Genomic DNA, 15,068 nt, shown 5'->3' with positions numbered 1-15,068 from the left:
GCAACACAATGACCAGCAGCAATGTACTCAGCTTCAGTGGTAGACAAGGCTACTGATGCCTGCTTTTTGCTGAACCAGGATACAAAATAGCTTCCTAAGAAGTGACATCCTCCAGAGGTGCTTTTACGTTCCAGCTTATCCCGTCTATAGTCAGCGTCAGTGTATCCGATGAGTGTGAAATCATGAGTATTGGGATACCATAAACCTGCATTCACTGAGCTTTGCAAATATCTAAGGATTCTTTTTACAGCAATGTAATGAGATTCCTTAGGGTTAGATTGATATCTAGCACAGTAGCATAGTGAAAACTGAATGTCCGGTCTACTGGCTGTTAAGTAAAGTAGAGAGCCTATCATACCTCGATATAATTTGCTGTCTACTGACTTACCATTCTCGTCAGCGCAGAGGACAGTGTCAGTGCCCATAGGAGTGGATATTGGCTTGCAATTTTCCAAGTCATATTTCTTTAATATCTCCTTGGCATATTTGGCTTGACTGATGAAGATGCCATTCTTTCCTTGTTTAATTTGAAGACCGAGGAAGAAGTTGAGTTCTCCCATCATGGACATTTCAAACTCAGTCTGCATTTGTTTGCTAAACTCCTTGCACATTGATTCGTTAGTTGCACCAAATATTATATCATCAACATAAATTTGGGCCAGCAGGGTATCTTTACCCTTTCTCTTAATGAATAAGGTTGTATCAGCTTTGCCCCTGACGTAATTTCTAGTCAGCAGGAAACTGGTCAGCCTCTCATACCAAGCACGTGGTACTTGCTTGAGGCCGTACAGAGCCTTTTTGAGTTTATAAACGTGGTTTGGGAATTTAGGGTCCTCAAAACCTAGAGGTTGATTAATATAAACCTCCTCGTTTATAACTCCATTAAGAAATGCACTTTTGACATCCATTTGGAATAGTTTAAAGTTCATGTAAGATGCATATGCACATAGAATTCTAATTGCCTCTAGCCTTGCCACTGGGGCAAAGGTCTCACCGTAGTCAATACCTTCTTGCTGACTGTAGCCCTGAGCTACAAGTCTTGCTTTGTTTCTGACTATGTTCCCTTGTTCATCCAACTTGTTTCTGAAGACCCATCTTGTTCCAATGGTCTTTTGACTCTTTGGATGAGGCAATAGCTCCCATACATCGTTTCTTCTGAATTGATCGAGCTCCTCTTGCATTGCGATCATCCAGAATTCATCGTACTCAGCTTCAGCAAAATTCTTCGGTTCTTGAACTGAGACGAAGGCTACATTGCTGAGGTACTTCCTGAGTTGATTCCTCATCATCAGGGTATTCCCAGCAGAATCAAGGATTGCACTCTCTGAGTGCCCTCTTGGAATCCTTATCTCTTTAGGTAGATTTATGTCTTGTGTTGTCTGTGTTTCAACAATCTCTGCAGAAGTAGATGGGTCAGTGAAAGTAATCTTAGGTTCACTCTTACTCTTGGTCAGCCTTTTAGTGAATGACTCAGTAGCTGGTTCTTGGTCAGCGGTTACTGAGTGTGGATCATCCTCGGTCAGCGGCTGGTATCTACCTGCAGGGTTAGTTTCGTCGAACTCAACATGTACTGACTCTTCTAAAACTTGAGTTCGCTTATTAAAAACTCTGTATGCTTTGCTGTTTGTTGAGTAACCTAGAAAGATAGCCTCGTCAGCTTTTGAATCAAACTTTGCTAAGCTATCTTTGGTATTTAAAATAAAACATTTACAGCCAAAGGCACGAAAGTATCCAATATTGGGCTTTCGTCCTTTCCAAAGTTCATAGGGGGTTTTCTTTAATATAGGTCTAACTAGAGCCCTATTAAGAATATAGCACGCTGTGTTGACAGCCTCTCCCCAAAAATACTTTGGAAGCCTATGCTCATCCAGCATTGTCCTGGCTATTTCAACCAGAGTTTCGTTCTTCCTTTCAATAACCCCATTTTGTTGAGGTGTTCTAGGAGCAGAAAAATTGTGGTCAATGCCGCTGGCTTCACAGAATTCAACAAACTTTTGGTTTTTGAATTCTCCACCATTATTGCTACGGATGTGAGCTAATTTTAGGTCTTTATCATTTTCAATTTTTCTAACCAAATTTGAAAATGTCTCAAAGGTCTCATCCTTGCTACTCAGCAAGATGACCCACGTGTACCGAGAGAAGTCATCTACAATGACCAAGGAAAATCTTCTTCCACCTAGACTCAGCGGCTGGACTGGACCGAAGAGATCCAAGTGTAGTAACTCTAACGGACGCTTAGTTGAGACAATATTTTTGCTGTGAAAAGATTGTTTGGTTTGTTTTCCAGCTTGGCAAGCGTGGCATAATTGATCTTTTTCAAATTTAAGTTCAGGCAGTCCCTCAACCAATTGCTTTCTTGCTAATTTGGCCAGGAGGTCCATGCTTACATGACCAAGTCTCCTGTGCCATAGCCAGGAATTTTGTTCCTTTGATACTAAGCATACAGTTTTTGAAAACTTTTTCTCTAAGTCTAGCATAAAGACATTATCTATGCGAGGGGCAGTTAAAATTAACTCATTTGATTCACCCTCGTATATTTTACATCCAGTAGAATCAAATATAACTTTTCTCCCATTGTCACATAGCTGAGCTACGCTGAGTAAGTTATATTTGAGTCCGCTGACTAGGGAGACAGATTCAATAGTAGGATTGCCTCCAATGGTTCCTGACCCTACTATCTTACCCTTCTTGTTGTCTTCAAAACTTACACTTCCTCCTCGTTTACGCTCAAACGTGATGAACTGAGTTTCATCACCAGTCATATGCCTTGAGCATGCGCTGTCAATATACCACATCTTTGACTTCTCGGCACATCTCAGGCTTACCTGCATTGTAACTAGTTACTTTTAGGTACCCAATTCTTTTTGGGTCCTTGCTTGTTAGGTGCAATAGGTAAAGCATCATATTTTATTTTATGGCGACATACTTGGACAGTATGGCCATTCTTTCCACAGAAGTCACAGCTGACCTTCTGTTTAGGATGTTTCACTGACTTGTCAGCACCCCAGTGCTGAGCGTGCCAGCACACCTTAGTGGTGTGTCCTTTCTTCCCACAAAAGTCACACTGGACTTTTCACTGGGGATTCCATCTCTGCTGAGTACCTTGGTACTGAGTTCTCAGAGGAATGTTTCTTTTATTTGGAACCTTTAATTGGTTCTGGATAGTCGTGACGTCTTTTCTCAGTTTCTTTGAAACTGATTGGACTTCAGAGATAGACTCGTGTATGATCTTCATGTTATCATGCAGAGTTGAATTGTCCTGAAGAAGGAATCTAAGGTCACTCAGCTTGACCTCTTCCACTTCGTCACAGCGCCTGCTGAGTGCTCTAACTTTCTTATTACACTTCTTGACAAGTGTGTAGAGATCACTCAGGGCATTAACCATATCGTTTCTGAGCTGGGGAAGAGTAATTACTTCATTTGATTGCTCCTCGTCATCTGATGCGACGGATGGGTCAGCATGCTCAGAGACGCACGACTCAGCAAGTTCGTCAGCCATGAAGCATATCTTCGCTGACTCGGTGGCCTCAGCTTCTCTAGATGAGGACTCATCACTGTCGCTCCATATAGCCACCATTGCCTTTTTGCCATTCTTCTTATCTTTCCTCAGCGTGGGGCAGTTTGACTTTATATGGCCAGTTTGATGGCACTCAAAGCATGTAATGGGCTTTGAGCTGTCCTTTTTGTATTTGCTGTCGCTTGAGTCAGCTTTATACTTATCAAACTTTCTGTAAGGATTCTTAGAATATTTGTCATTCTTCCTGAATAGCCTTTTCATCTTTCTTGTGAACATAGCCATCTCCTCGTCATCAGTTGAGCTCCCGTCAGTGGAGCCAGCTTTCATGACAAGAGACTTCTGCTTCTTGTCTTCAGATTTTTCCTTCACCTTGAAGTTTTTCATAGATATCTCATGGGTCAACAACGAGCCGATGAGTTCATCATATTTGTAGGTGGTTAAATCTTGAGCTTCCTCAACAGTGGTCTTCTTTGCTTGCCAGTCTTTAGGAAGACTCCTGAGTATCTTTTTGACTTGTTCTTCCTCAATGAAGATTTTCCCAAGTCTCTTGAGCTCATTTATGATGTTGGTAAACCTTGCATTCATATCTGAAATGCCCTCATCATTTTTCATCTCGAACAGCTCGTACAGTCTCATCTGCTGATTCACCTTGGACTCCTTTACTTTATTGGTTCCCTCGTAGGTGACTTTCAGCTTTTTCCAGATCTCTTGCGCCGACTCACAACCTGAGATTTTATTATATTCTGCAGCATCGAGCGCACAGTGAAGCATATTGATAGCCGAAGCGTGATTTTGAAGCTTCTTAAGATCATCCTCTGTCCATTTGGCCTCAGCTTTTACAACTGTTTGGCCAGCCACAACTTCGACAGGTACAAATGGGCCTTGAACTATAGATAGCCAGGCACTCATATTTGTAGCCTGAATGAAATTTTTCATCCTATTCTTCCAGAAGGTATAGTTAGACCCGAAGAATAGGGGAGGCCGAGTGATGGACAGCCCCTCAGGCAGTATCTGAGTTGTTTGGTTTCCTGGGAGAAACCGAGTACTGTTTTCGCCCATGGTAGGGATCAGCTCAAGGTTGTTAGACCTTTTGCAGTGAGCTTTTAAGCTCTGATACCACTTGTTGGTCCCTTATAACGTTGCAAGTATAGTTCCAAGGGGGGGGGGGGGGTTAGGAACTATTTAAACTTTTTGCTAAGTTTGGGCAAACTTCTTTTCTTAAGAGAAAAGGTTTTAACAGCGGCGCTGAGTGATCAGTAAGATACTGGCTTAGTCAACTGGTGACTAGGTCAGTTTCTTGACTTGAGTCACGAGATAGCACTCAAAGTCTATTCCTGAGCTCAGATGTTCGATGCGCACAACTCAACTTGACCTCTTTACTTGGTCAGTTTTTGGTTATTTAAGCAAGCAATATATATAAGGAGTTTAAGGTAAGAAATACGTTACTCAGCAGATTTATCTAGGTTCGGCTTCTTCTAAGCCTACGTCCTGTCCCCGGAACACGTTCCGAGATTTCGAATCCTCTACTGAGCTCTTTAAAGGTAGAGCCTCAAACCTTTTACAATCTTAGCAACTGAGTATAACAAGAGTACCTTCCTCTATACCTCTACTCAATCCTAATCTCTCGCTGCGTACTATAACCGAGTACTCAGCCTCTCATTTCTAATCTCTAGAAATGATAAGTGTTTGTCCTAAACAATGATTTGCTAAGACACCTTAGATGATTGAATAATCACTCTAGACTTTTACACAAAAGATATTGAATGTAGTGTAAGGTTGCTTTGCTTTTTGCTTGCAGAACTTTGTGTAGAGATTTGGTCAGCGTAATGGCTTGATCAAGTTCTGTAAGTTGAAGCTTCTGATGACACTCTATTTATAGAGACGTCTGGGCATCGGTCATTTCGAATTTCGAAATAACCGTTAGAGGGAAACGGATTCCTGTCGTTGTCATCCTGACTTGCTCAGAGCTCTCGGCCAATCAGATTTGTGTATCTTCTATCCAAGGTCAGCTTTCGGTCAGCTCGGCAGAGTGTCTCACTATTTATGGTAAAGTCAACTTGACAGCATACTATGTCGTCTGAACTTTACCCAAAGTGGAAATACTTTGTCTGGAAGTTTTTCTTAGCCAGCTGCTGTCTTGTACGTTTGTCGAATCTACTCAGCAGCTTCATCTTGAAGTTGTTCCCGAAGGTCTTCCAGATCCTTCGATTGCTGAGTTGCGTTTTGTACACAGCGACATCGTTTTGACTAACGCGGGCCGAGTTGTATTAGAACTGTTTGACTTGGGCTTTGACACTTGTATTGGGCTTGGGCCTTTTAATTCTTGTGTCTTATAAACAATTTAACTCAACATTGAACAAACACATTAGTAGAATAAATCAAAGCATTTAAACTTAGTGTGTTTAGAATATGTATTTCAATTATACTTAAACAATTTTGTCAAATCAAAATTATGTGGAAAGGTGTTTCAACAGATTGCACACATGAGAAATACTCCCCATGCTAAAACCATAGATAGTTGTGTTGTACGCTGTGATGTGTACAAGTCTGGATATCTATCACACCATTAGGATAATGAATAGGTATGAGTCCATCTCAGCACAAACACACTGTATTGTTTTAAAAGACTACTCATTGATGTGTAAAAATGGACTTTTCTAGTTAAAGGTCGGGACGTTCACATCTGCCTATTAACAGGCAACACATAACACAACATGCTCCAAAGTCTATAAACACCTCATTTTGTTCGAATCATACTATAAATAGAGTACGACACCTCTCCAAGACACACATTCATTAAGCTTATATTCTCTGGTTTTGATTTACTACTGTGCTCATCTTTATATCATCCTTGAAAACTCACTTAGGCATCAGAATGGACTTGCTGAATTCTAGCCTCCCCCCATTTGACCCTACTTCCATCTTATTACAGGCTTGCTCAGAGACCTATAGGATTCAACCACATTACCAAACTATAAAATATATTTTATGCAGTTATGAATGTCATTCTCCATTCCAGACGTGTCTCGTGTTATCACTTATTAGTAACAAATTAAATATATAGTATACAAGTGAAGAAAAATATTAAAAAAATCTTGTGCATACACATGTTTTTGATATGATACGGAACACGAGATTTATGATTATGTAATGTACTCCGTTAATAATAACACAATTAGCTTGTAAATTAAGAGTAAAATTGATAAAACTTATACTTAGAGGGTGTTTGTTTCAGCTTTTCGGAGGAGCGTTTAGCGTTTCACTCCAAACCGCAGGAAATATAGTGTTTGGTTAGGTTTATATAACCGCATCGTTTAACATTTTCTCTAAAAACTGCAGCGTTTTGGAGCGTTTCACGAAAAGCTTCTATTTGGAGCTTTTCATAAACAGTTGTTTGTAGTTAGCTGTTATTGACAAAATTATCCTTCTTATTTCCACAAAATATGTTTATTCTTTAACATTATTTATATTTCTACAACATAATTACCGGAAGAACAAAGTTTTGTTGCGTTAATAAATTTTTTATTTTTTATATAGATTATTTTTATTAATTTGTGTAACATGTTTTTTATTTTATAATAGGATAAAGTGCAAAAATACACCCCAACATTTATAGCTACGAGCAATTTTACCTTTAACATCTAAAATGGTGCAATTATACCCATAATTTTGGTAGCCAAAAACAATTTTACCCATAACATTGACAAGTTGGGTCAATTTGAGAAATAATTTATCAAACTGTCTTCTTGGTCATGCATATTGTCATCTACACTTTACATGTGCACCATTTTATCATCGTTAGTAAACAAATTACAAACATATGATTAGACGTGAAATTTTATTTTAAGAAAATAAAAAAAATATTGTCTTTTGTACGAGTTTGACAAAAAAAAATCAAATATTTCATCAAATTTATAATTAATTTATAATTTTATTATTAAATCATAAAAAACTATGAAATCTCTTTTTTAGAACTACTGGTACGTGCAATTGGTTTAGAATAAGAAATAAAATATCTATGTTTTTTAATAATATCTGAAATCGATCAGACAATGTTAGGAGTAAAACTGCTCTTAGCTGCCAGCATTATGAGTAAAATTGCACTATTTAAGACATTAAGAATAAAATCATTCATAGTTGTAAACGTTATGATCATTTTTTTTTTCATATTTTTCCTTTTATAATTTTATCATTGATTAATTTAAAACATGTCCATTTTAGACATTTTAAATCCGAACAACAATAGTTCAATATAATTTTACCAAACACTAATAATTAAACAGGTAATAATAAACAGCTAACATCAACAGCTAACAGCTTACTGCAACTGCAACCGCAAACAGCTAACAGCAATCGCAACAGCTATTAGTTAACAGCTGAACCAAACAGACCCTTAGATAACAATGGAATATACTTGGAGCTTATCTCAAATAATAATTTTATTCTTATAAAGTTTCATTTATCCCCTAAAAGTAAATCAAAATTATAATCGGTGGCATATCTTAACCACTATATCAACATAAAATATAGGAACAAATATCGGTTATATTGTTAACATCTCTTATTCTTTTACAAGTCATCATCTATATCGTCTTATATTCATAAATAAAGGAATCTTTTCAGTGAATTCATTTTTTCCATTCTCTTCTAGTTTCCCTCATTCATTGCACTTCTAATTCCTCTTTCTAAAATGATAATAATCCCTTCCTCATATTTTCACTTCTATTTATTTTCTCCCTTCTTCTTCACCTTCACATTATAATAATAATAATAAAAAGAAAAAGAAAAAGCCTTTCTGGTTTTGTTACTTGTTTCCAAAGATGTCTCTTTTATCAGATTTTATCAACTTGGACCTCTCTGATACAACAGAAAAAATCATTGCTGAATATATATGGTATCAATCTTCTTTCATTTTCTGATCTTGCCCATGTTGCTATTTTATAATCCTGATTTTATCATGTCTTTATTTCATGTTTTTTTCAACTGGGTTAGATTGATTTTGAATAATGATTCAAAAAGTTTTGATCTTTATGGAAAAAAGGAAAAAGGGAAAAAGGTTTGATTTTTAGGTTGATTTTTCTATTTTTTAGGATCGGTGGATCTGGGTTGGACATGCGAAGCAAGGCCAGGGTAATTTTCACTTGAAATTATTGATTTTGGAATTGTGAAATGTAATTAAAATTATTGATTGAGAGATTGAAAAAAAAAAACAGACTTTAAATGAAGATATCAGTGATCCAGAAAAGCTGCCAAAATGGAGCTATGACGGTTCAAGCACAGGGCAAGCTCCTGGAGAGGACAGTGAAGTGATATTATGGTAATGCAACTTAATTTGTGTTGATTCTGTGTGTATTTTTTGTTTTGGCATCTGTCAAAGTTGTGTTTTAATGTGTTGTTTTGGTGTCTTTACAATAGCCCTCAAGCTGTGTTCAGGGACCCATTTAGAAGAGGCAAGAATATCCTGGTAAGTCACTTTCTCTTTATTTGTAGGGATAATTTTGAAATTTGTCACTAACTTTTTTCTAAAAGTCTTGATCCCTTTCCTTATTATAAGAAAGGGAAAAACTTTTGTTTTCAAGATTTGCGATTTGAAATGGCCTAATACATCCCGGCTCCTTAAATTGTCTAAAAACTACAACGGTAACCCCTTCGAACCAACTACAACGGTAACCCCTTCGAACCAATTTGATATTTTGGAACCGTAAGAGCATCTTCAACGGTCAAAAATTCATCTCCAACAGGCTCTTAGTGGCTCCTCAAATCACTAAGAGCCTCTCTATCCTCTCTCTCTCTCTATTAATAGAGAGCATCTCTCCACCTCTTAGGGTTTGCTTGGATGAAGGTTTCACAAGGTTCATTAAGAGAAGGGAAGGGAAGGGAAGGGAAGGGAAGGGAAAGGAAAGGGAAGGGAGGGGAGGGGAGATTATTTATAGAACCTCCAGATCCCACCAATTTGGTGGGACTGAAATTGAGGTTATTTCAAGGTTTTTGAACCTCCGTTTAACCCTCATTTAACCTTCATTTAAACTTAAACTCCTAGCCAAGTAAGGTTAGACAAGGTTAGAAAAATAACCTCCATTTAAACTCCTTCCCAAGCAGGGTTAGGAAAATAACCTCCCTTTAATAAACCTCCTCTAACCCCATCCAAGCAGACCCTTAGTGTCTCCTAACTTCAATTTTTATTAATAATTTATTATTGATATGTCTCTATTCTCACACTATTGGTAATGTAACAATAAAAAATAATCTTAATAATAATAAAATAATAAATAAGGAGTGAATATAAGGAGCATTGTTGGAGATGATATATCTTAGCCACTCTTAAATCACTAAGAGTCAATTATTTATATTATTTTTAGAGAGCTCACTAAGAGTCCCTTGGAGATGCTCTAACCCCTTATAATCCGAGTGGTCAAGAACCAAATTTGAAGTAAAACTTAAAACTTCTTAGATTGTGTTTAAGATTGTAAAAAAATTATGTCTAATAGAAAAAGTCGGATTAGACCCTGAAAAAGTCGGATTTAGGAGGGTCTAATAGGTAAAAAATTTAGAAATTTGGATTGAATAAGGTCTAACTGATAAAAAAATTTTAGAAATTTGGATTTAAAGAGGCCAAACACTGGCAAAAAAAAAAAAAATAGAAATTTGAATTTAAAAAGTCTAGGAGGCCAACAGAATTAGAATTTTGGATTTATAGAGGGCTGAACAGGACCTGAGCCAATTTTTGGGTGTGAATCCAACACCCCATCAAAATTTCTTTGAGACAAAGGGGATCAAAACCACCACAACTTCAAATTTTGTGGAGACAGGGGCCAGACCCCTTTGTATCCACCCCTGCACAGGGGTGTCCACAAACCTCATCCACCGGGAATCATCCATTATTTGCCCAATACTGCTCACTAGATGAAACATTGTGCATTATTTTTCCAGGGAAAGCTTAAGAGAGGTCTTATATATTGGTTTACTTATGGGAACTCTAATGACAGTAGCAGGAATCGAATCCCGGTGGAGCGCTAAGTTTAGTTTTTGCACTCTAAGCAATCAAAAGCTTATTCCACCGATATCTTAATCCAAAGTTGTACCATATTAAAAACATGGAGAGTATTTTTTTTTTTAAATGTTAGGAGTATTAGCTTCACTTCCTCAAGAAGTTAGGACCTTGTACCTTTATTTCTTTATTTACTTACTAATGTAATTTTCCTTTTATTATTAATTAATTAACTTCAACAATGAATATATTTATGAATTATAGGTGATGTGTGATGCATATACATCAAGTGGAGAGCCAATTCCATCAAACACTAGGTATAATGCTGCTAAGATTTTCAGTCATCCAGATGTTGTTGCTGAGGAACCCTGGTAAATTGTTTGATGGAATTTTTGTTCTTATGATTTGATTCTCCACTGGATCCTGAATGACCAATTCACCGTTAAATCTAAGCTTATTAAAATCCTATGGTGGAGATTGAACGCATCCTAAGACATAGATCTAACAGTATTTGATCATTCAGGGTCCAAGTGAACACTACTGTTTGATTCTCTGTGTTTTCACTGAATGTAAAATGTTTGATTCTCTCGTAAAAAAAATGAAGGTATGGGATAGAACAAGAGTACACTTTATTGAAAAAAGAAGTCAAATGGCCATTTGGATGGCCTTCCGGTGGTTATCCCGGACCTCAGGTACATACTCTCTAGTTGAGTTTCAATTTTAGAGGTCATATCCTAAACGTGTTAACTCGAGACGAGTCACGCCGAATCAATAAAAAAGAGACAATAATTGTGAATGGTGAAAAAAACAGGGTCCTTATTACTGTGGAGTTGGTGCTGATAAAGCGTACGGCCGGGAGATCGTTGATGCTCATTATAAGGCATGTCTTTATGCTGGCATTAACATTTCTGGCATCAATGCTGAAGTTATGCCTGCCCAGGTAACTCACTCAATAACATGCTCTTTTTCTTCTTAATTACGGGTCCATGTTGCACAAAAATGTACACAAAACAAGAACCGATATTAAAGAAGAGCTTCCGTGCAACATAGTTATATGGGTTGTTGTTAAGTAGTTAAATTTTGTGATGTAGTGGGAGTTTCAAGTTGGGCCTGTAGTTGGGATCTCCGCGGGAGACGAGGTGTGGGTTGCTCGATATATTCTTGAGGTACTTAATTTTTCTTTATTTGTTCTTCTATAATATTTTCGGAACCGATCAATTGATGTAACTTGTACACATTTAGGAGATGTTATCTCTCTTTTGAGTGGCCTCGAGTATTATTACCTCGAGAGTATAGTAGAAATTCTGATGAACCTCATTGTGTGATTTATCTGTTGCAATGGCAGAGGATTACGGAGATTGCTGGAGCGGTCCTAACATTTGACCCGAAACCTGTTCAGGTTTGGTTTGTTGAACTTTGTTTTAGCTAATTCTGCTAATTTGTAATGAATGAAGATTCTTCATTTACTTGTTTCTGCATCTTAACTTGATTGATTAAGGCTCATAAACAGGGCGACTGGAACGGAGCTGGAGCTCACACTAATTATAGGTAATTTCCGTACATTATTTGCATCGAACGGATGGATATAGAGGGGTCCGGTAGGGGTCGGGTGAGGGTTTGAGCACCAACTGGTCACTATAAACCAAAATTTAGCCGGTCTATGGAGCTTTAAGTTTTTAGGCTAATATATATATATATATATATATAAAGAAAGTGAATTCTGGATCTGACACGCACAAAGAGCGGATTCAGAACAACTTCCTCGGAGCGTTGAATCAGTCATGGCCATGAGTTGGGATGTTGAACTAAATGTCTAGAGATGTTAAAGTAACTCCTTCCGAGATGGAGTCTTGTTTGGCTTACCACCTCGTAAGGGTGTCATCAATGGTTTGAAGTCGATTGACTCCGGATGATCCCTTGGTTCCGCCGCTGATCTACACAATAGACCAGTGACGGAATTTACGACCAAAATATTGGCCTCCCTCGAATGGGAGGGAAATAAATAGAATTAGCGACGGAAACTTCTGACGTTAATTTCAATCTATTCAGAATTCATAATTAACTTCGTATAACGATGGAATCTACGACCAAAATATCCATTGTTGATGCTTAGTACAAACAAAAATTTGTAGTTTTTAACATGTTTTCGTCCATTAACCTCCGAGAAGTTTGTTCTGGCCCTATGATTGGGTGAATACAAGCTAGGGATGAACACCTACCCTCTCGGAGATGTGACGACACCCTGTGCTCCTTGTCTCCGCCTCTGCGATAGACATTACCTTTGTTTTTTGAGTTGAAATTGCAATGAATTTTGGTTTTTGTATTGTTTTGTAGCACGAAATCGATGAGAAGCGAAGGAGGGTATGAAGTGATAAAAGAAGCAATAGAAAAGCTAGGATCAAAACATAAGGAACATATTGTTGCATATGGAGAAGGGAACGAGCGACGTTTGACTGGACGTCACGAAACTGCCGACATCAATTCCTTCTCTTGGGTAACCTTACTTCCTTTCATTTATATTTGCTTGGGAAATAATGGTGTCAATTGCATAGATTCTCCCCGGTCCCCTAGGGGGAACCGGCATAACGGGAATGTAGAATCCCCGAAAAAATTCCCTACTTGTACAAGATGAGGAATTTTTTATTCCTAAAACTGAAACGGGATAAAAATAAGGAATGCCCTTCCAATCCTACGAGATTCCTCAAAATTACATAAATTTATATATTCTTAAATTTTACTAATATTAATTTTTTTATACTTAATTAACTCTTATTATAACATTGTTTATTAATATTTAAAGAAAAAAAGTAAAAAGGAAAAATATCCCGCATAATGGAGATTAAGGTTGCAACTGAGGCGGGGATGTCATTTAGTTTCCCGATGTGATGTGGATGGGGAAAAAATCTCTAAAGGTAGGGATGAAACGGAAACGGGGACCTCTCTCCCACTCCACGAGGATCCTCACCCGCCTACCATTTCCTCGTGGGAATTCTTAAAATTATCATATAACATTACTATGTCTTTTTTTCTCCACATTTCATCATCGGGGACGGGGATATGAGAAATGTTCCCATCCTACCCGCTCCATTTGCAACCCTAATGGAAATAAATAGAAATTCCTTTTCCAATTCATATAGCTACGCGATAGGGAATAAAGATTCCTTAAAATATTAGGGGACAGAGGTATCATTCCCCTAATATTTTCCAATCCGCGTCCCTGTCCCGCCCTAACATTTAGCCATTTTGGGTGAGAAATTTGTGGATTTAATCCCACTACCTCTTTTTTCTCTCATGATTTCCCATTTGGCCGTTATTAGACAAATTCGTAGTCGAAAAATTCTATTATGATCCCGATTTATTTATTGGGTGTGTTTGAACAGGCTGTGGCGAATCGGGGAGTGTCGGTTAGGGTTGGAAGGGAGACAGAGAAAGCCAGTAAAGGTTATTTTGAGGACAGAAGACCTGCTTCTAATATGGATCCTTACATTGTAACTTCCATGATTGCTGAGACAACAATCCTCTGCCAACAGTAACATTTTACAGAAATTTGCAATCATCTTCTGTTTCATTTGATTCTGGTGATCATGGTTTTATATATGTAAGTACCTAAGCCTATGGATAATAATTTACAAAATAAATTTTAATTAGAAGCTGCAATTTAGGATTTATAGTTTACCATTTTGATACATATTTTATTACACTTCTTTTTAGTGTAGTGATCCATGATTTTTTTTGATAGAGGATGTTTGTGGTGGTTTTTTTTATATGGTTTTTAGGTGTTAAATTGAATTCTTAGAATTTACAGTATTTGTGAAGTTTTCGTTGTTTTTTTAGTGCTAAATTGATATGTTTAGAATTTAAATTTTATACGGAGTTTTATCATTTTTCGGTGTTTTTCGGTGACCGCTTCTTGGATATATTTTTTTTATTAGTGTGCAATTAGGGTTGTAATTGAGCTGAGCTGAGCTGAGTCGAGTCAAGTTTTTTTCTCAGGTCGGTAGAAAATTAACAAGTTCGAGCTCGAGCTTAACATTCTGCTCATGAGCTGTTCGCGATCAACTCGTTAATTTAGTTCATGAATTTCATTCATGAACAATTCATTAATTATATTATTAATTATATTGATTTGAATTTTTTTTAACACAAAACTATACCATTTTGAAATTTATAAAACTAAAATTCACACAATAAGTTGTTTTTATATTTCTCCTTTATAGAAATATTATCATTAAAAAAATAATCGAACTATTGGTTCTCATAAATATTATAATTGAGCTTGCTTATAAGTTTGTTTATGAATCTATAATCAAGTCTGTTTATAAATTTTTTAGCCGAGTTTTATCGTGTTCAACCTTGAGTTATTTATAAATTGAACTGAATACAACCGAGCTTTTATCGAGCTAAATACACAATTGGTCATCACGACTTGGTTCATTTACAACAACATATTTTAAGATCTACAGTTTATAATTTGAAATAATATTGTAGGATGTAGAGTTAAAAATTTAGAATTTTGTTTGAATAATTAAGCTAATACTAATAGATAAATAACTAATTCTATAG

At 37.0% G+C, this 15,068-nt stretch overlaps 1 protein-coding gene across 2 annotated transcripts; it reads left to right on the top strand.

Moving 5' to 3' along the window:
• Nucleotides 1-8,106: 8,106 nt before the first annotated feature.
• LOC136203302 (glutamine synthetase nodule isozyme) lies at nt 8,107-14,303 on the top strand. 2 transcript variants are annotated; one of them, XM_065994423.1, is made up of 12 exons: nt 8,107-8,411; nt 8,608-8,647; nt 8,731-8,834; nt 8,933-8,981; nt 10,770-10,876; nt 11,110-11,197; nt 11,317-11,445; nt 11,597-11,671; nt 11,851-11,904; nt 12,004-12,053; nt 12,840-12,999; nt 13,886-14,303. In XM_065994423.1, exons 1-12 carry the CDS (start codon nt 8,338-8,340, stop codon nt 14,036-14,038), a joined length of 1,083 nt encoding a protein of 360 aa, XP_065850495.1. In that variant the 5' UTR covers nt 8,107-8,337; the 3' UTR covers nt 14,039-14,303. The 2 variants fall into 2 exon arrangements, with proteins under 2 accessions (XP_065850495.1, XP_065850496.1); XM_065994424.1 differs by having other exon boundaries at nt 8,111-8,411; nt 12,016-12,053.
• Nucleotides 14,304-15,068: the final 765 nt, after the last annotated feature.

Source organism: Euphorbia lathyris, chromosome 8, assembly GCF_963576675.1.
Source record: "Euphorbia lathyris chromosome 8, ddEupLath1.1, whole genome shotgun sequence".
NCBI lineage: Eukaryota > Viridiplantae > Streptophyta > Magnoliopsida > Malpighiales > Euphorbiaceae > Euphorbia > Euphorbia lathyris.
This window is presented reverse-complemented; position numbering and strand designations above follow the sequence as displayed.